Below are 26,790 nucleotides of genomic sequence, written 5' to 3'. Positions count from 1 at the left end.
TGGTGTATCAGAATAAAACCATTGAGGAACGTGACTTAAGTGAATACCCCAGGCCACACATTGCAATAGCTGAGGAATTGGCAGTCTTCCTTCTGCATCTCAGCCATAGGAGCAGCAGTCTCAGGCAGAGGAATAGGGTGGTACCACACTGCCCCACTGCTGCTATTTCCAAGAGAAATTGTGAGTCAGAACTGTAGTAGGAGAAGAAGTAGTATTTTCTTTTTTTTATATAGCATGCTTGTGTTCAGAGCTGAGAGTTGTTTTGTGGGGGGCAGGTTTGGTTGTTTGGATTTTTTGGTTGCTGATTTGGGGTTTCTTTTTTAAATAAATGCTCCATCCCTGGCAGTATTCAAGGCCAGGTTGGACAGAGCCTTGGGTGACATGGTTTAGTTTGAGGTGTCCCTGCCCATGGCAGGGGGGTTGGAACTAGATGATCTTAAGGTCCTTTCCAACCCTAACTATTCTGTGATTCAATGATTCTATAATGTATTGTGCTAGGAGTGTTTGATTTTGTTGGAGTAATTATCATGTGAAGGACTGTATGTGGCTAAGACAGGTCCATCTAAGAGATGTAGTCCATGTAAGGCTTTTAGACGAGGCAGTATGCTAGGATAATGAGTGAGGTCCTAGATCCTGCTGAGAAAGATTACTTGTAGAATTGATTATATACATTATACCAAACTGAAAATGTTTCTGTCATTCAGTAACAAACAAGAAGATCTAGAGGAAGAAGGCAGAGCTCCTAGGTCCCTGCTGTGTATGCCCAGGATAGCCAACAAGGTCCCCAGCACACCAGAATTGTTTTTTCCCTTCTCTTGGAATTACCTGACTGATGACGAGGCTTCAGGTTCAACAAGAAAAGGCGTATGTCTCTTCTCCAATAAAAGGTTCATAGTAAGAGATGTTAAATCAAAAGGAACACGAGTTACCTGTTTTGTGTGCCTTCTCATCACACTGAGTCCTTCCGCATGATTATTAAGGAGGAGACAAATATTCATGGACAGCGTTATACAGACCAAGAAGGTAGAGTTGTATTTCAGTCTCCAGAAGTATTCTTAGTGTCCAGGGAAAACTGGCTTTCCTTCAGGCCTGCAATTCATCATAGCCAAGGTGACTAGATACGAAGAATACACCTAAAAAATTACTTGTACTGTCCAAACATTTCATATTGGAAGTAACTCACATGGACACTGTTTATGTCAAAGGTGGTTAGTTGTGTTTCAGGATATTGTTGAGATGTATCATCCTCCATCTTTCTGTCCAGTCTTTATGATAACAGATGCATGAAAATCCTTTGGTCTTCTGATTGCTATCTGAGGCCTTTTGTGTTAGGAACAGTGCTCATGGACAAGTGCAAAATGTAGTCTTAAAGCAGGAGCCCTCTTGTCTAGGTCATAGGAGGTGGTTGACTGCAGTTTTGTGCCTCTTATAGAACAGATTTTGGTTCCTTAAGTAGACATAATTAAAGCTGTCTGAGTATTTTGGAAACTCAGATTGCTCCTCTATTAGTCATGGACAAGAACCAGTGGGAGTTTTCCAGCTCCAGTTGCAGAAATCAGATTCGGATGCAGCCTTAACAATAATGGTAATAACTAATGGTAATAAAGGTAATAAGGAGATGTAATGGTTACTTAAGTATCTGAGGTTATAAGAAGGGGCTGAAGGACATCCATTGCTAAGTGCTGTGGACCTCTTACAAAATGAAATAGCATTCTTCTATTGATTAAAATGTTTTTCTGGAGAAGGGCATCTTCAGAAGCCTCAACAAGTGGAGCTGTGTCCTTGGCATGCTGGAAGTGGGAGGCATGGCCACTCGTAGGTGTGTGAGAGGCAGCAAGGTGGGAGAGACATCTGGGAAAGGGAAGAGAAAAAGGCAATGAACTTGACACTGTTAGCTGGACCAGTGAAAAGATCTAAGCTATGGCAAGCTTTGAAGTAAGGATGCAAATGTTCAGTTCTTGTTGTTTACTTGACCTGACAAAATTAAATTTTGAGGGGGTAAACTGAAAATCATAGTATGAAAACAGACTTCAGAAAAAACAATGACAAGTGGCAAAAGTTTCTGGCAACTTTATTTAAGCTAACAAACGAATTTTCACACTGCAAAGTTATAAATTAATTTTAATAGGCTGATCCAGATGGTCCATTTGGAAAATGGATAGCTTGATCTGTTGAAAATTAAACTAAATTTATCTCTCTCATACTTCAAACTGAAGTAAGCGTGAGAAGAGTGCCCATTAAGTCCAGCTCATACAGATGGACCGGCAGGTCACACATGGGACTAATCTGATTCATTTTAAAAATAAATGCATGAGTTATTGAATCAGGTTTGTGTTTCAAGCCCTGCATGTGAGAGTGTGTGTGTGTGTGTGTGTGTGTGTGTGCCGCCCTTTCAAAGGGACTCGCAAATGCTTCAGTGCCTTTTTAACCTGTGTGTTTCCATTTTAATTCAACTTCCTTGCCAAAAAACATAATTAGTTTTCAGTGCCTATCATTTAGTGTTAGACCCAAACACTAGATTGATTAGGTCAGACATTTGTTATTTTAAGGGCTATGTCTCCATTCTTCATTTATGAAGAACACGAGCTCAATAGTCTTGGGGAGAGAGCTGGCCTTTAGAAACTGGGAAGGGGAAGCTCTCTGGGGGCCCCTCCAGCCTTTAGCTTCTGGGTGTTTCTAACAGAGCCATGAATGCAGATTTGTAAATTTATTGCAGTGCCATCTGTTTTTTTTGCAGGAACCGTATTATTGTTGGCTCGTATCTGTCTATTGTGGTGGTCACTCCCCAGGAGCTTGCCCTCATAGTCCTAAGGAAAGTGATGAATAGTGGGGGTCAACATGAATAGGTCACAGGGCAGCTGTCCAGGGCTGCCCTGAACTTGATTACCCCGCTGGTTTTTAAAGAAGACGGGCACAATGCAGGTTGTTTAAAACCCTCCCTCCCTTCTCTTTGGTTTAGCAATAATGAAGTGCCTTTTGCTGCCGTGGTTTGTCTATGGGTGAAGGTGCCTTGTGGGGAAGTGCTGGCAGCAGTAAGGCTGCTGCACTGTACCTCCTGCAAACCTCACATTGGACTCTGCTGCCTTTCTATAAGCTTCCAGATGGAAGTCCGGGGGAAAAAATCCCTGTCTGTTATCCCATTCAAACAGGCCCCTTAGCATTTTCAAGAATCTTCCCACTTACCATTTTGGCACAGAGTATTATCTCAATCCAGTCTTACAGATTTTAGATACTTTTGTAAAATTACAAGTAACACCTAAAACATGCTCTAGGTGCTATTTCAGAGTTAAAACAGTCTGATCTTAATATTTTAAAGCAAAGATTCAAGCAAACCATAAGAAACAGAAAGCAGTTATAGAAGGTAGAGCAAAGGAAGGACAAAAAGTAGCAACCATCAACCATTTACTTCCAGCTGGTAGCCTTGTCCCACTGCATAATTCTCCTCTCCAGAAGTATTTCTGCTATGAAAAGTTAAAGCTCTGTTTTTGGCTGGTGAGGAAGTTGTATGATGAGGAGGGAGTGAGGGTCCTTCAGCTCCCTTCCACCTTCCCTCTGGGGAAGATGCTGCAGTTTGAATTTGCCTTTAGTTGGAGAGCTGGCCAAGGCAGGATGTACCATGTCTGTGAAGTTATCCCAGTTACTTCACCTTTAACATAATTGTTGGCTTGCTAGTAAGGAGTTGCTGGTTGAAAACCCTCCTGAAATTGCTTGAAGTACATCCTTAGGCTTACTTTTAAGATTATTCTTTCAGTTTAATCATTTTCTCCCTTATTCTCTAACAACAAGAAAAAAATAATTTCCATTCCTCTGTGACACTTAATGCATGTTAAAAAGCTAGCCAAGGCAGGTTGCGCCGGAGTCTAAGCTACAATGGGAATGCTGCCTCGTGGCGGAAAGGCCACTGGGCTCTTTCAGCACTAGTGCTAATAGGAATCTGTCACCCCGCCGCATTGCTGCATTCCTCTGTAATTGAGTAAATTGCAAGTGTTGTCTGCCCCCCTCCCTTTGTGTCCATGTCCACTTACCATCCCAAGAACGTGGGCAGTGATAAATAAAGCGCTGAACAGGGCTCTCAACTCTTTGAAAGCAGCGTGTTGCCAGCCCCCTAGTTATATTTCTTTAAGTGTTTATGTTTTTCTGTATTCTTTCTCTTGTGTGGCTGGAACCCTGGGGATCCAAAGCCATGAGAGAGGCCAAGAAGCTAACAAAAGTAGCTGTCCCCTTGTTAGCTTGTTCCTTTCTTCTTTAAAAAACAAGATGAAAACCATCTGGCTCAGGGCATTACATTTTCCTCCCCCATGCACCTCTATAGATGAAGAGTTTCACCTGCAGTGAGGGTTTACATTGATTAGGGAGGGAGCAGTAATTCAAGCCTCCATCCACTTCAGTGGTACTTTGCAGTCTTTAAAGGTGCTGACCCATTGAGTTAAACTGTCAAGGGAGGATAAAAAAGGATCTTCATCCCGGGAGGTAACAGCTGCCAGGTTTTCAACACCTTGCACGCTGCTGGAAAAATGTCACAAATTGTCAATGGAAAGAAAAATCACTTGGCTGCCATCTTCCCTTAATGATGTGCCTTATAAAATGAAAGATTTAAGGGTTTAAAAATCAGCAAGTAGCTGTCAGGGAAGAAAGAAAACCCTGAGGGATTGTGAACAATGGGCCCAACAAGATATATCCCGAAAGGCTGCAAATAATGCATCCAAGAAGGAATAACCAGACCTGAGTGGGATGACCATGGTTATCTTTGCAGTGGGACAAGAGGGAAGTGAAATCAGCATCAGCAAAGAAGTCTAATGTTACCATGCCTGTATTTAAAAAAGAAGGGGGGTGAGGGAGAGGTCTGATTCCTAAGCCAGTGAGCTGAGAGAAGACATACTGTATTTCTGCTCTTTTGAGGACAATTTGTTTTCAAGCAGCTACCAGATGGCTAAATACCACAGCATTTTCTTTTTCTTCCAGCACCCCCCCCCCCCCCCCTTTTTAACAAGAGATCTAGTTCTCCCTGCTCTTTGTTTTTGTTTGTTTTCATGCTTTTACATCACTGAACAACCCCGTGGTGTTGGGGCATTGTGGCATGCTCTTTTTTTTGTTCCCCCCCCCCCCCCGTGCATTGATGGATGAGGAAAAAGAGATCTTGAGCTTTAATGTAATTTCGTGTAACAGCAGATTGGAGTAAGGCTTTCAGGCTTTTTCTTTTTAAATTGTCTTGAGGTTTTTTGTTTTAGGGGCCTCTCCTTTTTTCTGTTTTTTTCTGTTTGTTTTAGGTAAGTCATTTTAATTGTACTGAGTAATTAGAAGGTACACACAGCCAAGGGAGCTTTGTTATGGTAATTGCTCAAGAAAACCCACTCCCCAACTACCATTGCCATGTGTTGAGACGCGTCTTCCCTCTAGTGGCAATATTAAGGACTCTGGCTTTCACAGTCGGCAAGGTGTAATTGCAATATGACAAACTGTGCTTTAGGGAAAATCCTGTAAATGATCTAGTTTTTTGTTTGGCTGGTCTTTATTTTGCCTTACGACTTTCCATGGAGACAGCCCTTCCCAAGGCTGGGCTAGAGATAAGAAAGAGTTCGTCTTAAGAAAATAATTGCGGCGAATGCTGGGTAATGTCTTACAGCTTGACTTAATTCAAGCCTTCTTTTTAATTACCTGCTTATAAAAACGTTTTTAAATTTGTTGAGATTACTTAATTCTTTCACAAGCAGCACCTCATTTGAAATAAATAAATAAATTGCATTTATTTTAAATAGTCCATGTGAAAGACCTGGAAAGGGTAATTAATGCAAGTCTCCGAAGACGCTAAGTGCGATGAAAGCGATCTTTCCAAATCTGCTGGAGTGATTTGTTTATATAACTTCCCACTTCTGCGGAATTCTTCGGAGTCTAATAACTTTTTTTCTAACCGTTTGGCAATTTGTGCTTAGCTACAAAAGCTCTTGTTCAAAAAGAACAGTTTAATAATCTTCTCCCTGAAAACGACTTCAAGGGAGGGCATGGGTTTTGTCTTTTTGCTGGGTTTTTATTAGTGTTATCTTTCTCTGATAAATCATGTAATTATTAACTATGGGGGGGGGAAATCTTATTGAACTCCTGGGTTGCAGCTTCTATTAAGAAGTGGAGTTTTGTTCAGGGACAGAGGATTCTCAGAATAAATGGCCAAAGAAATGGATTTCAGTCAGTGTAAAAGCTACACACACACACAGAGACAGAGTTCTGTCTGGAGTTTGAGGCTTCAGGTTGGTATCCAGTGCTTGTCCAGAGCTATGTGGACAAGAGTAGAAATGTTTATGTGTATGTGTCAAAGAGCAGGCTCATACTTTCTTTAAAAAGAAAAATGTAACCAAAGACACTTAGGGAATGAGATTAGATACAGCTCTATCTTTAGTGAACCATAGTCTAGTGTCTCTGTGGCTTTTTAAGCCTTTGGCTGAGAGTGAATGCAGCTTAGTGGTTCCCCTGCTTCTGACATGATTTGGTGCTCCCATATATTTGTAGGTTTCTTTTGTTTCTTTTTTTTTTCATTAGAGCTTGTTTTGCTATAGGGCTGCTTAACACTCTTCTCAAACGGCTTTTGCAAGGTTAAAGGAATGCAGCTTGGTAACAAGTTTGTGTCATTTTAAATATATACCTCCCAGTAAATAAGGAGGAGCCTTGCAATCAATCCCTTTTAGTGTGTTATGTGTTTCACCTGACAACTAAACCCTCTATTGATTAACCATTACTTTGTTAGATAATCTCGTGTCATTGAAGCCACTGTAAAAATTAAACTCTTTAAAATGTTTTACCTAGCAGCAGTGTGAAAATTGAAAACTTGTTCAGAATTACAGCTTGCTTCCACAAAGAAGGTAGTTTTCAACAAACTGGTTTATGTTTGCATGCTTTATATGCAATATAAAAACATATTAAAGCACTCCAACACAAAGCTATCTGCCTGTAGTGTTGAACCAGGCTACCATTTCAGAGTGCTTTTCCTTGGCAAAGAAACCTCTTGTTGAAAGGTGAGGAGAAACTTCAACAGTTTTGGTGCAAATTAGATGAGATTCATAAAAGGGTTGAGCTTTAAAGGTGAGCTTGAGAAATTTGCTTTTCTGAGGTTTGACTCTGGTTTTGCTTTTCATGGTTTTCTTAGTCGATGTGCACATAGGCATTGGAATGAATGAAAGGAGGTGCTCTGCTGTGTTAGTGTAGCATGAGACACCATCAAATGTTTCATCTAATATGAAAGGCTCTACATTATTGCTTGATGATAAGACATTCATTCTGCTTTCAGTTAGGTCTATTCACTAGTAACTGCTAGTATGAACACAGTATCAGATTAAATCAAATCTCCATGTCCAGCAGTAATCTTGTGTCTCGCAGTAGACAGTAACTGCTGCCTACAGAGGAACATTAGAAGGCAACCATATAGTATAACCGTCACAATATATTCTTGCAGCTTCTTATGACTTGACTTCATGAGCCAGATGCAGCTTCTTTGCAGCATTATCAATACATTTCCATTGAGACCTCTTAAGTAGAGTGACATTACTTCCTTTTTAAGGAGAAATAGTCTTTCTTCTGCATTTTTGCTTTAAACCTTTTAAAACATATGGTAGAACATGTACGTGAATCTTCTTTACTTTTTTTATTCATCCCACAAGGCTAATAATGCATTCTTTGGTGACAATGTGAATAAGAGCAGAAGAACTTTGTAACTTTGCAAACATAGTAATGTGAACTGAAGATCACTGTTTTATGCTCAAATCTTCATCCTGATGGGTTGAATCCATTATACATGCAACTTTTAATTTTCTTTTTTTTTTTTCCTCACTACTTTATACTGAGCTGGAGGACTAAATGGTTGTCTGGTAATTCGGCTCTTACATAGATCTTTAGGTAATAAAATTATGTGTAAAAGTTGATTCTCGCAGTAAAAGCATGTTCTTCTATCCTTTTTGTGGCTGAAAAGGTTGTGAAGGAGGAATTTAAGTATCGTTGGCATGTTGTCAAAGGGCAGAGAGGTATTGATAGCACGAGAATGCCCAGGTCTATCAGACCCACAGTCTGCTCATGCAGTGCTGGCTCCAGCACTGTCAGTGGAGGATGCTGCTGAACGGGTCTGGCTGTTCCCTGTGCTCTCTTCACTGCTCCTGCAGTATCTACCATGGTTGCACCAGAGATGTCTGAGGAATATCTCTGTCATGTACTCTATAGACCTGCTGTCCATAAATTAGTTTGATCTCTTTCCACTTGCTGATGTTGTTTCTCTCCATAGCGTCCTGGGACAGCAGGCTCCAGAATCACTGCCTGCTGCTTGAAGTGTTTAATTTATCTGCTTTAAATTATTACTGTACTAGTTCCATCAAGTGTCACTAGTCCTGGTATTGTGGGATTTGATGACAGGTTATACCGGAAGTTCAGTTGGTGCTGTTCACACTAACATGTAAGGTGTGGATGAAAGTAATACAAATTGAGCAATACACTGAAATAAATATTTGTATCTACGTGCTGGCGTGCACACAACTTTTGAAGAGTACGTAAGTGAGCTTTCTTCCTTTGAATAGTGCATGGTGAGCTTCCTTCATTCTCAGAAAGTTCTAGGAGCTTTAGGTTTAGCATTTATTTTTTCATACGGTATATTTGGGTTGTCTGCTCTTTCCCATTTGTAAATGTGAAAGAAAGCCTGATGTAAGCCAGGCTTTTAAAAGCTGGCTTGCTACCAAGGCTTGTGCATACCTGTCTTGGGAGGAAACAGACTGACAAGATCTGACTTCAGTTCATGGTTCAGTTCATGGAGCCACAGGCTTCCTTGTTGCTTTCAGTAAATGTTTTAGTGGTTAGCTTTCATCTGCAAAGTGGAGTTAGTAGTAGCTTCCTTCAAGTCAGAACTCCTCATAAAATTTACAGTATGCAGCAGGTAAGTTGTACAGAAGTACTGCTACTGGAATTTTAGGAATTGTAAATGAAAGAAATCACAGGTTTACAATAAATGGATTAAGTAACACAAATGTAAATACTGAACAAAGAGTCTTATCAATTCTTCATGGTTTCTCACCTTCAGAATCTGGCTGAATTAGCCGAGATGATGCTTATAAAATGAAGTTTGCATGGTATTGTCTGAACATCAGTGCAAAGCAGATAGTGTCAACTTTCTGTCCACCAGTTGGGCTGCTACACCTAAGCCACAATGCATGAGAGTTTATGCCATTCTGATCTTTCTTCTGAGGAGAAAGTTCTGTGCATACCAGCGTGATGGTTTTATGATGTTGGCAAATATTTGCAAGAGGCTAAGTCGAGTCTGTCAGACTTCTGTTTGCTTATGGCCTAATCCCAGTTTGAATCTGAACCTCCCCTGCTGAAAGATGCACTCTGTTCATCTGCACAGCACTTTGTTTGGATTTTTCAGTTTCTCCTTGTGTATCCACAGTCAGAAGTTGCTAGCTGGCTGCTAGTCACAGCAGATATCAGTGTTACGACTTGTAAGGAGATCTGCTGGAGCCAGGATATTCTGCATTCCTGTCTGTCACTGGTTGTTTTCTGGTTAGAGAGCTCACTGAGAAATAAAACATGAACTGCTAAAGCAATGGAGAGCATAGGACTTCTGTGCTCCTTTTTTGTTTCTGTCTCACAGTGAGCTTTAAAGGGGTCTGTAAAGAAGTAAGGTGGAAAGGACTGTGGATTTCCTAAAGAGCATCGGTACTCTACTTGGCCAGTACAGATCCACCTGAGCCAGTATACTTGATTTCCCATGGCAGGCAGTAAGGAGTGTTTAATGAGGATCATAAGAATGTGGGTGAATAATGTTATAAACTGACTGGGAGCACTTGATTCCCATCACCTGGTGCTTGCTGTCCTCCTGAGCTGGAGACTTAGGAATGCTGGGCTTGTGGATGTAGCTCCTATCACTCTCAGCATAACTCCCTTTTAATCTCATTGCATTCTTGCCTCTGATGTCCTTTGCAATGTGCTCTGCTGGTTTGTGTGTTGTTACTGACTACATCTTTTGCAGAGTTGGGCCTTGTGGTAGAGGGACAGAAAGGGGAGATAATTTGTTGGTGCTTGCCACTGAGGGAATCTGACTCTGACGTAGCTTTGGAGCAGAGGGAGAGGTTTAGGAGCCCTTCGTATGCCAGCATTGCCTGCAGGCTTTATAACCTGTAGCAGGTTTGGGGTTGAATTAGTTTCAAGTCAAACAAACAGAAATCTGTTGCAGGCTCTGAAAGGAGGATCTTCCCTGCAATATTCACCGGCACAGTTGCCAGTGAATATTACAGGGAGAGAACTGACAGGCAGTTCACTGTAAATCTTGGTGTGGCCTCCCCTTAAGGCCATTTTAAAAACACCATGAATGTTAGTATGTTTTACTTAGTGCTCTTGGAAATGTCTTTGTAGCAAGTTTAATTTCATTCTCTTTCAACATGCTTCTTGGCTTTTCCCCGCACAACTATTTGAGGTAGCAGTGTCTTCTCTGTGGTCCACTTACTACTCTTGCAAGAGAGCAAGTTTGTGCTTACTTTTGGGCTGCCATGTTTGCCTGGGAGCTGTTTTCTGTAAATGGCAACAGGCACTGGGGTATTAACCCAGTACTGGAACTCTTAGGTGCTGCTATACTACTCCTGCAACTAGAAAATGTGGATTTAATCAACTCGTAATTAAAAAAGGTGTTGGAAGTGGGGGGAGAGGAGGCCTCCATTAGAAATTCCTGAGTTCTTCAGGCATCTTAGTTAAAATAGCCAAATCACCCAAAGTATAATCTTAAACATACTTCATAAGTATTGTACATATTGTGCCCTTAAAGAAGTGAGAGACTTAAAAGAGTACCGTTCTGCAGAGACTCCAAAGTCTCCTGGGCAGGACAGTGTATGAGGTAAAGTTAAAAAGACATTCTACTTTAAAAGAAGAAGCTTTCCAAAATTGGAAAGATTGAATACAAGAAGTGAGATGAGAAGCGATTATAACCTTCGTACTGCTGTGACAACTGGTGTAGAAGTCACCTTGCTTTGGTTGTTCAGTTATGCAGCATTTTGTGAAAGACCAAACAACTTGTATCAGGTATTCCTTCCCCCCCCCCTCCCCTTTTTCAAAGGGAAAGAGGATAAAAATCTTTGTATCTCAGAACTATAAAATTCTGCATAGCTTCTCAGAGGACATGCATGCCCTGAACATAGGCTTTTGCTGTAAGCTAGTTTATTTTGGTTTGAAACATTTACACCTTAGGAAAAAGGAAATGTAATAGAGTTGTTGTGGGTTCCTGTGCCAAAAATGTGGTGCCTGAAAGAAAATTGTGTTCTTCTGTTCGTAACCATTTTAATCTTTCTGCAGACCTACAACAGCTGTGCCAGACTGTGCTTAAACCAGGAAACTGTATGTCTAGGAAGCACTGCTATGAAGACTGAAAATTGTGTGGCCAAAGTAAGTAAGAGACTGGCTTTGGTTTTGAGAGGTTTTTTTTCAGATTGTTCACTGTTAACGAAAGGAAAGTTCTTGTTAAAAATCAGAGTTGGAAAAACATGTTTAAACAGAAAGCCGGTATTTTGGGTACGCTTTTCTGTCCTGTGTAGAGATTTCAGACTTGCTGATTTTCTCTATTGGAAATGATTACTTGAGTCTTGAGCTACCTAGGATTGAAGGGTTCATTCTGCTATACAAGTAATAGGCTTTTCCAGGGGGATGGCCTATGCCTGCCATGTAATTAGCTGTGGCATCTTCAAATAATAAATGTCCAGATACATGCTAAAAATACTGCATGAGAGCTCTTCATATCATGAAGATTTCTTAGCTGCTGGAGGAGAGGTGCAAAAAGAAAGACCTTTCAATTAAAATACAGTGAATGCTGTGTTTAAGGGAGGAGGGAGATATAGCAATCAGAATGGTAAGAAAAGTATATATTAACCCATGAGAGAAAAGTCATTCCTTGAGAATTGTAGTAGATGTAGTTGGAAAATACAAGGTGCCATTAGCAACCCTCTTTTCTTAAAAGTCAGCATAAGTAGAGTAAAACAACATACATGCAGGGCTGTTTGTGAATGGAAAACATTTGAAGCGTGATGCAATATGTATAGAAAGGCTGTGTGAAGGATGTGTTTAGCCTTGTGCAAGCTTCGTATTTTCACTGAAAGGAAGTTCAGAATGGGCATGCAGGACAGATCAGTGCATTCAGCCATCTGTTACCCAAACCAGCTGGCATTTTGTTGCTCCTCTGTCACCACAAACCTGACCACTCAAAAGCCTGTTTTCTGTTTCTGTTATTTATTCCTTGATCTTCTTGAAGTCCTTTTTTTTCATACTTTGAATGGTTGTTAAAGGTGCCTTGTCCCTTCGGGGGCCACTTTTGTATTGACCTTTAAGATAATTTCCCAGCTAAATCTTTGCTGGGATTTTGCTGGTAAAATTTGGATGTCCCATTACTTTGATTCCTGTCAGGGAATTGGCTATCATAAAAGTTTGTCATGGTGCTTGCAGGTGGTTTAGTGCTCATAAACTGCGCTTGACATGCCAGGTTACCTTCCACTGGAGAAGCACTTCTGAGAGAAGCTACCGATCTTGGTACAAAGGGCTAATATTTAATACCAGCACCTCCATTCTTAAGTTGACTGCTATTGCACACTGCTTTCTAAAGTGCTTTATGATACAAAGTAGGTGAAATTCTTTAAACAAAGCATCAGAGCAGCTCTGACTGAATTATATTGTCATACAGCATCATTCTGATGCCATGAAGCAGCTTACAGAAAGCTAACTATAGTAAGCCCATTCGACTCCATCTGCTTTATAGCATCTTGATTGACCTGATCATCTTATAAAGATTCAAAGATGTGCAAGAGCTACACTTAATGTAAGTGATGCCTCTTCTAAATGAATTGACATATCTTTAACATCCTAATGCCCTAAATAATAAACTCGCTTAAAATAATGTTTTTGATGGGATCATGGTAAAACGTATGGGTAAGACTCAAGGCAGGAACAGCAAGATTTGTTTCATGTCACTAAGGATGAATCTGAACCATCACCCTGGAGATGAAAAAGTATATATTTTCAAGTATTGTATCTCTGTATGCTGTAGAACAATACGTATCTCTATATATACTGTAGGACAATCTGCCATCATGTATATATATGAAAAAAACATATACACACATGTATGCATGCAGGCATATATGTACACACACATACATATGTGTGTATGAAAAAGCATATGGACTTTTCTGGGGATATAATTCCTCTGGTGCTAGCATTCCTCGATATTGTACTCTTTTCCTTTGCATTCCCAGCTACAAACCAAAATGAAATAGGTTCTAAGAAGGCTTGTCTTTTGAATTCCAAAGTGTTGAAGCATTTATAAATCCAGTTAGCTAAATGCAGATGGATCAGTAATGGCACAGGCAAATGGCACAACTGTTAAATCTTCCCTAGGTGAAGTGCTTAAATGGGATTTAAGGAGTTCAGGGGCCTTCTCTTAGTCTTATGCACATGGTGAGTTTTATCTTCCATGATTGATGTGTCTTACAGCCTTGGACTTTAACATGTTTTTTCAAGAGAGTGAACACTGGAAAGGATAACTGAGGGCTTCTTTATCTGCAGCACTTTTCCAAAGTTTTAATTTAATTTTATTATTTTTTTTTTTTTTTAATATTTTTAACTGACACTAAAAGACAAAAAAGATTTACTTTGGAACTAATGATAAACCTTACCTGATCCTGCAGTGCGGCATCAGCCCTGACTGGGCGCCACAGTCAGCATTATCACATGTGTGACAGATATGTCAGTCTGCAGGAGACGATGGTTTTCCTGAAAACAGAATTTCTGATTCTGCACCTACTTGCAAAAAAGAAAACTGTGCTCTGTTATGGCTGTGTTAATGCCATTGACTTATTGTGTGCTTCATGTTTCTAAAGTTTGTTCAAAGAACGAAATGCAGTTTCCCTTGAGGCCACACACATCAATATTGAGATATCTTTTTTACAGGCTGAAGCACTGTCCATCCATCAAGCTCTCTTATGAACAAGTGTTTCTGTACAGGATACCCAGATGTAAATTACCAGCCTAACACCTGGCATTTTTCCAAAATGGAAGGAAAAGAAGTTTACAATAAACAGATATGCATTTTCAAGTATGGAAAGTAACATAGAGTTACTGTCTTTTTGACCACTCAAGGAAGTCTGTGTTTGTTAGAAAACTTTGCCTGGTTTTCTATATGATACCATCTGTATAATTATAGATACCATTCTCTATGATACCATTTCTGTATGATATATCTGTATGATTGCCTGTGCAGGCAGGTGTACAGTACCTTTGCAAACTTGTGCATTATCTAGTTTTATTAAAACATTTAAAAACAAACCTAGAACATAATGTTCTGATAAATCTTCTCCTATTGTCCCTACCCCTGCTTTTCTGGTATTTGTCCTCTGAAACTCCATTGATGGGACCTGGGCATATTTGGATAGAAGCAAATAAGGAACAGTAGGAGTAGTTTCAAGTATGCACATTTCAACTGAAGAAGTGGGATCTTAAATTAAAAATTATATATTGTAGTGCACAGATGTCACCTGTGTGATCTGTAACATCAGTTTCTCTTCCATCCTCAGGAGTTTTTCTGTTAATCTTTTGGCATCTTTTTTGCCAACTGCTGCTGTTTGTCTCTTTAGAAACCAAAAAATGTCTGCAAGAGGATTGATTTCTTTTTGTGCTACTACTGGTGTGCAACCACCAGTGGACAGCTTTCTCAGGAGCTGGTGTTAGGTGCTTAAATAAGGTAGAAATGTAGCATGAACCTGAGCTCCAAGGACAGGGTGTTTGATTTTAATGAGGCTTATTGAAATCTGGCCAAATGAGCATCTGTTCCTATTGTTTGTTCCATATTTTGTAAGCCAGTATCTTCAGGCCAGATAATGGTATTGGTGTGTGCTTCATCCTCAATTAGAGAGGGGCACAGTTAAAAATCCCCTGGCATCTGGTATGTCACTAGGATTCTTGTGATGCTTCTGGGTGTGCAAACAAGTTTCTCTTCTGTTCTGCACCCAGAACTACTTGCTTTCTGTGGTGACCTTCACACTTTCTATTTGCTGTGTGGTGAGGGATGCTGTGGTGTGTCTCCAGTCTCCTTGGCTGTGTCTTTGCTTGGATGGATTATATGTGTTACTGTTTTCAAGCAGAGGTCTTGCCTTTTCACACTTTGATAATATGGGCTGCATTATGTTAGAGTTTTGCTGTTTGCTCGGAGTCTGTTAAATTTTGCATTTTCCTGGATCATGGAAATACCCTTTCAATTTAAAGTGCTCTTTTGTTTCCCAGCGAGAGACTGGTGTACAGCTGATCTGACAGAGTTCTAAAGTCAATACCCATTTCCTGCATTCATTAGGTAGGTCTTTACTGTTTATTAACTCCTGCAGTCAGTTCCAGTTCATCTGTATCTGCTATATAAAGAAATGTTCTCAGTTTCATTTTGCACATTGAATTCTTTCCTACCTGTGCCAGAGATAAGCACCCTATGGCATACTTGCCAGAGACAGCACAAAGACACCTTCTAAATGGCATGCAGCATCCCACGTTTCTAAGTTCTGAACTCAACAGCAGCTGGGAGAGGTTCTCTGCCTCTTTCTTCCTCCAGTTTCATTTAGGTAAAGATAAATACAGTCACACACACCATCCTTGAAAAATCAGATTTCTGTTTCAGGCCACCTCTTGCACATGTGATAACTGGTCCTGCTTCTTAAGGTCTTAGCAAACCAAGGGACTTCTCCGGGTCTTTAAAGCATGTTGTATCTTCTAGGGAATCTTTGAGTGTTGTTCATCATAGTTTTAAATGTGCATGCTGCAGTGGTTGCAGTATTGAAGCAGGAATCTAGAACCATTTTCTACCCTTTGATTTTAGCACTGTGATTTTATTCTCTGTGGCCTTGGTGGCTTTTCTTGCTACCCTTCAAAAAGGGAACTGAGTAATACTCTCCTTGCAGAAATGTTATGAAATTTAACTAGGTAATGCTTTTTTGACCTTTGGATGGGAAGTCCTGCTTAAGCATGTAGTGATGTCCTGCCTGCTCAGCAAGCTGGCGCAGCATACAGGGTGTACAGGGCTGTGTTCTGCTTCATTCTGGAAACACAGAACAGGACTTGGTTCTACAAGAATGCCATGAGAAAGTTTCTTTCAAGGATGCATAGAATTACTTAGCTGTAGCTACACATTTTACATTCAAGGATGATTCAGCTAAAGCAAGGAGTGGTGGAACTAGCTGGTAATTGAAATCAACCTTCCTTTGTCAGTTTTTTCTGCATTGCTACTTTCTAATTTTTAGACTAAAAAATAGTGTGTACAATAATAACATTGAGCTCAGAATCCTTCAGTGAATTAAGAGGACAAACCATGAGTACTCTTTAATAAACAAACATTTAGGGTTCCAGGCTGGATGTTCCAGTTGGCAGTAGGACAAATTGATCTGACGATTGTCCCTCCTGTACTCTCAAGTCCCTTTATGTCATAGATTGATGGTTCCTCTTCACTGAGAGCGTCCGTGTGTTTACTTTGCATGAACAATGCAACCGAGTTCTGCTGTTATAAACCAGTCAGTATATCTTTAGATAATGCAGTTTTCCAGTGCTTTTGAAGCCTTTAAAGTCCTTGAGATTGAAGTTAGAGCGTTTTAATTATGAGCAAATACGATTTGACTAGCTACATTTGGTTTCCTGATACTCCTTCCACTGTTTTGATTAGAAAGCATGTTACTCCATACCTTAATTTTTAGTATTAAGCTTCTGTGTAATGATGCAGAGGACTGTCAGTGGCCATGCTTCCAGCTCCAGATCCCTCGATAGCAGCATCCCCTTCTGTGGCTTGGATATATACCTTTCTCTGGGGCAACAGTTTTCTGAGACTGTTGCAAACCATATAGGTGCTGCCTCAGCCATTGGCTTCTAGAGTTCTAAGCATGTCATTTTACCCTTCTCTTGTAGGTATTCACTGTGCAAAAAAGAGGGTTGTGTGAATGATGGGTATTGCAGGGACATTATTGGGATTGCTTAATGCTCAAAAGGTGCTTTCAAACTATAAATAATTCTCAGTATTTAGACAGCACAAGTAGAAAATGGCATCGGAGGTGTATCTAAAGGCTTCAACCTAACAATGATCTTTCTTTCTTAGTAATATGTCTACTTTTATCTTAATTGCAAGTTTCTCATATTTTATGTATATATTTTTTTTAGGTCAAGACAATCCGTATGCTTTTTCTTCCCCTTGGTCTAATAACCTCTTTGCAAATGACTGAGAAAGAAATGTGATATTCCTGCTCCCCCCACCCCACCATACACATTCTCCAGATTTTGATAGACTTGTTTTATTTATTTCCAAAATTATATCCGCAGGAAACAAGCTGTTTAAATTCAGATTATGCTGAAGCAAAATGGTCCTGGTATGAGAAGCAACGTGCTGTTTTATGAGCGCAGAGTCCCTTTTCTCATAACTGATTGATAGTAAATATTTTCCTGAAGAATTATTGCCAACCATGAACAGTGCAACTGTTTCACTTTTTTTTTTTCCGTGCTACTTGCTGTACCAGCCATTGTCTGTAATTAAGATCTACAATTCACAATGCAGACGTTTGCACTTCCTCTGGGTCTGAGCTATTTATAAGGCGTTTCAGCTGTTCAGAGTTTCTTTTGCGTGTTAAACTACATGTAAACAGGCTTCTTTAGTCTTCAGTTACACGAATGCTGTGCAGTGGTTGTCGTTTCTGCTTCTCTTACCACCCAAAATGATTTTGCATGTCAGTGAAGCCACGAATTAAAAAAAAAGTATAACCCTTGGGTTTTTTAAATGCAGAATTAAAGAAATATTACTATAATGGTTAACTCATAAATTGCTCTATAACTGGGGGTCTCCGAGTGTATTCTGGAGATCAGTTCTCAAAGCTCTGCAGTAAGGATGGTCAGTCAGGTGATATACAGAATCTTGCTACGAAGAGTTATTTCCAAAGTTCAGTTATCTCAATTGAGGTGTTTCTGCTTTTTGGAGCCCTGGGTTTGGAATCATGAGAAAGCAGAATGTTTCACCTCTGAGTTCAGTAAATATTGGCAGGGCTCCCGCACAGATCCTGGAAACTCCTCAGGTGTGACTGGTTCTAAGGAAAAACTTTCTTGTGGTGATTACAGTCAACTGGAACAGGTTGCTTGTTGAGGCTGTGCAGCCTCAGCCCTTGGAGGTTTTCCAGAGCAGTTTAGATGAGGCTCTGAGCTACCGGGTCTGATTCATAATGCAGCCTGCATTGGTCAGGAGGTTGGGTTGGAGAACTCCTGAGGTCCCTTCCATGCTGAGTCATCCCAGAATCCTCTCCATATACAGACAATGCAGATGTTGCAGAAATCTTGTAAAATTTAGAACTTAAGCTCACATCCTAAAGCAAAATTCCCCTGCACCTCTGTTCTGTGTAGTGTTGCATGCTATAGTTCCACCCCAAGTGTTTGCTGGTTTGGTGATTGATACTCTGCATAAAAGATTACAGCCTTCAGATCTTCATTTGAGTCTTGTCACATGAAGCTTGTAGGGAGTGTTCACCTGGGTAAGTTATTGAACAAACCGGACTTGTACTTTGGGCTCTTTCGAGCTGGAAATGTGAAACAGTTTGGAGTACAAATCATTGGTGGCTTTAGTGGTAAATGGTGGCAAACGTGAAGAGAGGCATCGCTTCTTCAGCAGTCTCCTGCAGTGGCAGCACCCTCAGATGGTGGAGAATATAAATACCATTAACATGACATTAACTAGATCTGTTTTCAGTATTTTTCAAATGCAAGAATTGAAAAGGTGGCTTGAAAATGTGTCCAGTTCTTATGCTAGGTGTGAAACATGGGAATAATTATTTGATAGTGTAGCCCACAGCGGGGAAGCCATTGGTGTGGCCAAGTGCTCACGTTTCAGAAGGCACAGTAAGTTCTGAGTTTAGCCTAGCAAGAAAGCTGCTAAAAACGAGCCTATGTTTGTAGACGAATTAGGGTTAACATGGGGTAGGCTTCAGCGTCTTTGCTGTTAGGAGCGGCCAGAGGAGGGGAAACAGCGTGGAGCGAGTTCATCGCCAGGCGTGTGCTGCAGCATTGCCCAGTGATGCATGCCGGATCACCCGCACGCAGAGATCACATGGCTCCTTCAAAAGTCAAACGATCAATTCGCCTCGTTTTGGCTCTGTACTTAATGCACAAACAGTGCGATCTGCAGGGCTGTAATTGCATTGTTAGGGCCAAGGAACAAGCCTGTGCCTTTTCAGCAGACAGCTGGCAGGGAAAGAGGCATGTTGTTAGGAAAGAGAGAGGCAAGGCAAATAAAATTACTGCTAACGTTCAGAGATCGGCAGGAGTCCTACTTGCCTAATCTTACCGGTGGGAGCAAGCGGCTGTTGTAATCCAATTATAGCAGCATAAGCAATTTGTTAGACACTCCGCATAATGTAACAATTTCCCAATAAACTCTGACTTGTAATAACGTCGGCAAGAGCCCACATAAATCTGCCCGAATGGTGGGGGCTGGAGTGTTCGGCTGGGGGCTTGTAATTTGTGCCATCAGCACGTTTTGTGGAGTGTGGTGCGGTGCAGTCTTTCAGTGCAGGAATTTTAAGGAGAAAAGCATGGCACGCCCCTCCAAGAGAAAACCATTAGGAAGGGTCAAAAGAGATACCAAACAAAGCTGGGAGGTGGCTTGTCTAGGAGGGAGGAACGATCAGCCCCCAAATGCAAGGCTCTGGCTGATGAGGACTAAAATATATTTAAAAAGCAGTAATGGAAATTGTAGCATTCTAAATTAGAGCTAGAGGAGGAGGGAGAATTAGAATTACATCTGGTATGGGGGGGAAGGGGGAGAATATCCTTCCTTATATTTAAGCTGTTTAAATATTAAAAAAGAAGCTCAAGTATTGAAAGGGATGCTCTGTGCTTGCAAGACGGAGAAGCCTCGGATCCTGTCCCAAACAATTCATAACCTACAAAGGGGAAATTTAAACCTCTTCTGGTATCCAGTTACTTTCCCGTTGTCTTTCTTGCAGCTCCTAGCAGGCTTCGGGCATATTGGCATAGCATCTTGATGATATGTCTGAGAGATAAAACGTAAGTCTAGAACCATTCACTTTGAGCGTACCCCAGTGAATTTAACTTTTTTGGCACAATGATGAATGTCCCCTCTGGTTCATGCAGATCTACACAAAGAACTAATCTAATTTAGGTATTATTTAAAAGTAAAATCAGTCTGCTGTGCTCTGCCCGTCACTCTTAGAGCACATTCCAAGTTACAGCATCGCAGACACCAATTTAAGGTTTATGTTTAGCAAGATTTAAGATATCGTATTTCTGTTAATCCCTCTATTTAGCATTTCCTTCTGCTAAGATGCAGCTAGGCAGCAGGCAAAATCATGTAGGTCCCTTTATATATAGCATAGAAACTGTCAGAAGTCCAAGATTTTCAACGTAGTTCTTACCACTGCTGTGGTGTAAAAATGCCTGACTTCATACCACTAACAATACTTTATTCATTTCTTAGCTATGGGATCCTGTGAGGCTTCAACATGGAGTGACATTTCTGCTCTGAGTCATTTCCAAGTTGTGGCAGCACAATGCCTTTTGTAGGGAAAACACAGTTCCCAGCCGTACAGAGCAGTTTCCCGTATCTGTAGCTCTAGCTTTCAGTCGCTGTGTTTTCTGGTTGGGCTACGCTGGCTCCTTTGCTTAGGAAAATAACCAAACCCAAAACTAAAATTGTTGACCTTGTACACACAGCTCACATAATTTCGCCTGTACCATGTTTCCCTTTATGGTAGTACAATGTTTTCTGCGGTTTTGGGGTGTATTTACATTCTTACCTGTCATATTAGTACTGAGATGGTTTTTGTTTAAACTGTAAAATAATAGCTGAGATATGCAGGCTGCCATGTGGATAATGCTGCATTTATTGTGCCCTTCTTAATGTGGAAGTCAAGCCTCCATTGTTCTTAATCTTCATTGTCAGCAAGCATATAAAGATAACAGCTGAGACTGCGAGCGTTTCCAAAAGTGTCCTAGTAAATATTTTCTTTGAACATAAATACTCCCCAAAAAGTGTGTTTGAAGAGGGCAGGTATTACCTTAGCCTACCAAAGCTGCATCAATAAACTGCAGTGCTTCTAATAAAGCCACTCGGTGTCTGGGTTTAACTAATGGCTGATTTTCACAGCTTTGACAGTGAGCTGTGTGCGTTATTTTCTCCTGATATTGTAAAAATAATGAGAGCAAATTAGAACAATCAGTTTACCCAGATAGCTGCTGATTGGAGGTGATGGGCAATATGGCAGCGGGTAATCCATCTTCGGGCTCCTGTCACATTAACTTCAGCAGTGTGGAAAAGATCGGGCGGAGCGAGTGGGAATCCTGCCCAATCAGAAAGCCGAAATTAATGAGAAGAGCATTGTTCTGTGATCAACCTTTTAATTAGCAAGAGTGGAGATGGAGGGCGTGATGAAGCTGGCAGCACAGCTGCACAATGCTGGGCATGTTTTCGGTGAGGGGGAGGAAAAACATGGGTTTTAAATTACCCCTTCTGTGCTCCCTGTACACCGGCAGTGTGTCTTCATTCGAAACCCCTTAAAAGATCTTAATAAACAGCCGCATCCAGGTTAATATTGCAAACGTGGCTGTTACTAATGAGTAGTTTCGACGTAGGTCCTTTCGGGGGTCATTTAGGAAAATGTTGATCACTGTTTACAAAGAAAGAGAGAGACACACCGGGTTCTGTATCAGATTTAAAGTTTTGCTGCATCGAGGAAAGAAGAGGAGGGAGATGGATAAAATTAGAGTAAGGGACTGCCTGTTTTAATACTCCCCTCCTTATTTAGTATATGTTTGAAATAAGATTCCTCGGCATATATTTGAAATGAGACTCCTCAGTTAAAAATACTGTGTGAGCCATGTGGCTTTCAGCAGAAAAAAAAGAGGAGAGAGCAAATACTGCGTTGATTCCCTAATGCTCCTTTTTGCTGGTATATTTTTGTCAATGGCCTTTTTTTTTTCTTCCCACCCGTATTTTTCAGTTTATTCACTTGCAACAAGAAAGTCTAATTTGAAATATTTGGCTGCTGTAATTGCTAAGAAGATTGATCTGATTATTATTTTTTTTTCAATGGTTTAAGAAAATCACAGATTTCTCAAGTACATTCTAAAAATAGACACTGGCTTGAACGCCTGTCACGTCTCAATACCAGTCTTAGGAAAACTGGTATTTTTTTATAAAGGAAAAAAATAATCTGAGGAGAAGAGGGATATTAGGGGGCAATTTCTGGGAAAGGAAAGAAGAAATGTAATGAAATAGGATTTATGTTTACCGTGCAGGGAAATCCAGCTACTTCTGATTAACATGGTTCCTTTTATGTCTTGCTTGATCTCTGCGCTGTGTTTTCCAGGCATTTCTGTTCTCCCTCCCCATAATTCCCAGAGAAGTTGTAATGGTTGAAGAGTGAAGCTCTGTCGTTCTGTGCACAATGTCCATGCTGCTTTTTCTTTCATTTTTCTAAGCAGGACACAGGCTCTCTTCGCTTGTAGGTATCCCACTTTCTGATACTGAAAAGTGGGTAGAATCTGATCAGTTTACAAGAGGAGCCAACTCAACACACTGCAGCCTGTAAACTGTACAGGTTGCTTATGTGGCTGTGCTGTAAGCTCACAATCAACTTTACGTTGCTTACTTTTAGGTAGGTAGCAGTAAACATGTGCTAGAAAGAAAAGCTTCTGTGGATGAGGTTTGGTTTCTTTGGTTTTTAGTTCTAGGGAGATCTCACCATCTTTGCTTATTGTAGTATTTTGAACTTTCTTACTTTGTAGTGGTGATGTAACCTCTTCCCTCCTCCTCCTTTAAGAATGATGGAGCTTTGTATGAGTTTGGAGATATCCGTGTAGTTTTTATAGCTTGAAAGATGTTTCCTCTCTGCAAAAGAGTTAACCTGGTCAATCACAGACCTTTTTTACTATCCAACCCAGTTGTATTTCTAATATAATAATGAGTGAGGCTTACAGTTCTGCCTGTAAAGACTCTCTGGTATTTTCCTTTATAAGAAACAGGTTCATTTTTTTTTATAACTTTGCTACTATTTAACACTTTGAAGTACATTTTTATTTCAGCCTCAGTCTGATTCCCTTCACTCCCTGCTGCCTGAGGCAGAAATGAAGTTTGGTGTGCGGGATGAACAGTATTCAGTTAAGGAGCAGCTGCTCAATATTTTACTTTATTTGTATTGTTTGCTCTTTCCCCCAGGCTGTGTTTATTGCATGCCTTTCAAACCCTGGTCAGAATATGGAAATACAAACTTCCTCCTGGGGGTTTTCCCTGTAGTTTGAGTGCTTCACAAACCTTGATTAAGCTTTCCAGTGTTTCCTTGGATGAGGGCTGGCCCCTTTTTTTTTTGTGGAGTTGAAAAGTTACTTTTGCAACTGAAATCTAAGGGGAAAATAGTTTATTTATAATAAGCAAAGAGGCCTCACAGGAGGAATATTAAATTAGGAATTATGGCTCCAGATTTTGAGACATCTTTTGTCTTTGTCATATTCTGCTTTTCCATCTCAGTTCTTCCATCTGTAGAATGGGATAACGCTGCTTAACGTTTCCTTATTAGACATTTGGGGATCTGCAAACCTAGTTGAAGCATGTTTCATACCTAAGTGTTATTTTTGTTTATATTCACCTAATGTTGATTTGGGCTCTGTTGCTCTGGCACCTTCTCTCTCCCCAGGTCCATCTGCATTTTTAAAAGGCTGTGTTAGACATGCATCTTGGGAAAGATACACTTGCCAATGGTTGCAGTCAAATTTGCCATCAAACACAATCCTTATTGGAGGCAAGGGGAAAGTCTAAGAAAAAGTGGACAGTTTCTAAGCCAAACGTTCTTCTTGTTGCATAAAACACTGAAAGCTCTCAAAGCCTTTTTGTTCTCTTTTAATAAAACACAAAACCCAGTAAATTAATCCACAGCTGCTTAAATCAGTTTGTCAGTTCCCAAAGAGATACCCTTGTGGGCTGAAACCAAATGGTAAATTCTTGCCCAAAAGTAATCTTACTGCAAGAGAATAACAGGAAAGGGGGGGATGTGTTGCAGAATTCACCTTAAGTATGGAGCTGCTACCGTGACTCTGTAATGGGATGTCCCAGCATGGGGTATAATATCATAAATAGTGTAAATATGGCACATGTGAATTAATAGGCAGCCTAGGGGTTGTTAATGTTCACACACATGTTAAAAAGAACATACAGCTAATCTTAATTCTTTTTCAACCTAATAAAATCATTTAGGTTCAGCTTCTGGTTGTGTTTTGCAACTGGATGTTTTTATCAGTGCTAGAAGTTCTTGATTCAGTTTTTTTGGATCTTATTTTCTGTTAATTTAAAACGTTTTACATATTTTTCACACTCAGTTGTTTGTATTTTGCATTTTCTCCATGCAGTTTTCCTGGCTCTCTTCCTGACTCCACACATGGCTCTCCCTGTTCTGACCCCTTTCAGTTTGACAGCTTCTTTGAGACTGGGGGACATTTGCTCCCCAGCAACCTGGGGGAAGAGACGTTCTCAGAGGGGGGAGAGGGAGATTTATTCACATTATTGCCTGATCTCTGAATTTTGTCTTTACCATCTTTCGGGATCAGAGCTCTGTGTAGAGGGTTAGTACATAGTGTCTTCTGTCTGAAGCTCAGCCAGCTTAGGGAACATTGATGTAGCTCTGCAACACCCTGCGAAGTATCTGCATAGTATCTCAGGAGAAGATGGTCATTTTATCCAGGCTTAAAAGGAAATCTGTGGAAAGCCAGGAGTAAAGATCATCCTCTAGCTCTAAGCTTCTGCTTTAACTGCAGGTTTATCATGCCTTTCACAGAGGTACGTACTTACTTCCTGGTAACTGGTGGACTCCCACCAGTTTTAATCACAGGTTCTCTAACTGTCACCTCTTCATCAAACTCTCCCTAAAATACACCTGGTATGAATGTAACTTTGTGAACATCAGGACTGACTTAAAAGGCAACCCCATCGAGCAGTATACCTGTTTCTGTAAAGCCTAAAGGTGGCCTGAGGCCACCACAAAGGCTTTGATGTACAGTCAGGTTCTCAAACAATGTTGTATGTGCTCTGAAGAGGTTACAGCCGTATTGCATTCTGTGATCTAAAAAGATCCTCAGCCAGCCAGGACTCCTGTGTAGAGATGTGACTTTCATCTTTGAGTAAGCTACCCACATATATTTTGCAAGGCAAATCATATGGGCGAGCCAGCCTATTTTGGATCTAATAAAATCATTAAGTAATTAGAGCCTATACAGGAAAAAATTTCACCAGAACCTTTCCCTCTCCCTCACCCTGGCCTGTAGCTTTCAAAGAGCTCCCACAACCTCAACAAGCATGTTTCTAGAAACAGACACTCAGGCAACCAAGGACATACCACACCATCTTTAAGTAACGAAAGTTCCAGAGTGTTTTTTTCCCCGTTAATGGCCCCAAGGAGAATTCTGGACTCCGTGGATCTTATACTGGTGCACTTCCTAGAATATGTATGTTTTGCCCAGTACCCCAAAAGGCTTCCTGAATACTGTTGGTGAAGCCAAAACCAAGCCTATTTGTATTGCCTGTTAGAATTTTCCAACCTCTTGATAAACTCTCTGTGTTTTACTTACTCCATTATCTGTTCCTTTACTCTGCTCTGTGAGGTGTACCAAACTGTCTACGAGCTGTTGACAGAATCCCAGCAACATTTCCTTTAAAAAAACAACCACAAACCAAAACCCCAAATAACAAAACTGGATTAAACTGGGTCACAATTTTCAAACTCAATTTAACTTGGAAGATTTTTTGTGTATTTGAAAAGTAAAGCAAGTCTCATATATGTAAAGGCATTCTGTGGGAATTTTTTTTCCGGCTTTATAATCAGTATTACTATTCCCCAGAAATCTTTCCTACCTTAAGAATTGCAGTAGTATCTTTTTATAGGTGAAACACTTTAAATTTTGGAAAATTCAAAGTTTTCGCTTGATTTTAACTATCCCTTTTCATATACAGTATGAGTCAACATGTGATACATGAGAACTTTGTTTCTCAAGTAATGAAACGTAGTATCTGGTCTATAAAATGTAAGTACAGTAAACATTTCTGCGAATAATATAAAACACAAGGACAACATTTACTTAAAGACATCATTTTTAAGTTTACCTATTAAAGTCTTAATGGCTAAACATTTATAAACTATTACAGAATGTTATTTGTCTTTACATTATAAAACCTTAGTTCTACTAATGAAATCATATATTGAAGTACTAGTCCCTAAAATACATTTTGTAGTTCCCATGGAGGTGGGGTCAGGGAAATGTGAATGTACATGTTGCATAGATATGTTATCAGTTGGGAAATAGGAACAGCGCTATTGCGTCTGCAATCTCGTATCCTGCAATAATGTTTAATATAACAAAAGAGTTTTCATTGGAGAACTTGATTACTCTGTTTACTTCCAAATATGTAATTGTCTTTATCTTCATTTCTGACCATTTGTCACCATAGTAGCTTCTTTGGATCAAGTGCTGACAGGTAGAATCCATTCTAACATGAAAGATGGATCAGCAGGCTTCAAATCCTGTCCTCATATGGAGACTCATTTACCATCAGAGTGTCCTGATACTGAGCTAAAAAACTCTTAGGATCTCAGGTGACTCAACAGAAATTGTCTAGAGGTCAGACATTTGCCTCCATCATACTGTCTCTCAAAGTAGATCACTGTCAACTGGCAGGACAAGTTTTGATTCTGCTGGTCAAAAAAATTGATTTGGAGTCATACCGGACTC

The 26,790-nt window shown here is 40.3% G+C and overlaps 1 protein-coding gene and 1 long non-coding RNA gene across 11 annotated transcripts in view; both read left to right on the top strand.

Moving 5' to 3' along the window:
• The window catches only part of BTRC (beta-transducin repeat containing E3 ubiquitin protein ligase), a 116,920-nt gene that overhangs the window by 50,897 nt on the left and 39,233 nt on the right, over positions 1 to 26,790 (top strand). For all 10 annotated transcript variants that reach the window (XM_061372514.1, XM_061372517.1, XM_061372515.1 and 7 more), the window contains one exon: positions 11,308 to 11,397. In XM_061372514.1, the coding sequence (XP_061228498.1) occupies positions 11,308 to 11,397 (90 nt within the window). The remainder of the gene's footprint in view (positions 1 to 11,307; positions 11,398 to 26,790) is intronic.
• On the top strand, positions 22,427 to 23,940 carry LOC133222653 (uncharacterized). Its single transcript, XR_009728330.1, has 2 exons — positions 22,427 to 22,549; positions 23,709 to 23,940. It is a non-coding gene; the product is annotated as an uncharacterized LOC133222653 (long non-coding RNA).

Source organism: Neopsephotus bourkii, unplaced genomic scaffold (genome assembly GCF_033783945.1).
Source record: "Neopsephotus bourkii isolate Nb327-2 ecotype Australia unplaced genomic scaffold, CSIRO-AGI_Nbou_v1 NB_1615, whole genome shotgun sequence".
Classification (NCBI taxonomy): domain Eukaryota; kingdom Metazoa; phylum Chordata; class Aves; order Psittaciformes; family Psittacidae; genus Neopsephotus; species Neopsephotus bourkii.
This window is presented reverse-complemented; position numbering and strand designations above follow the sequence as displayed.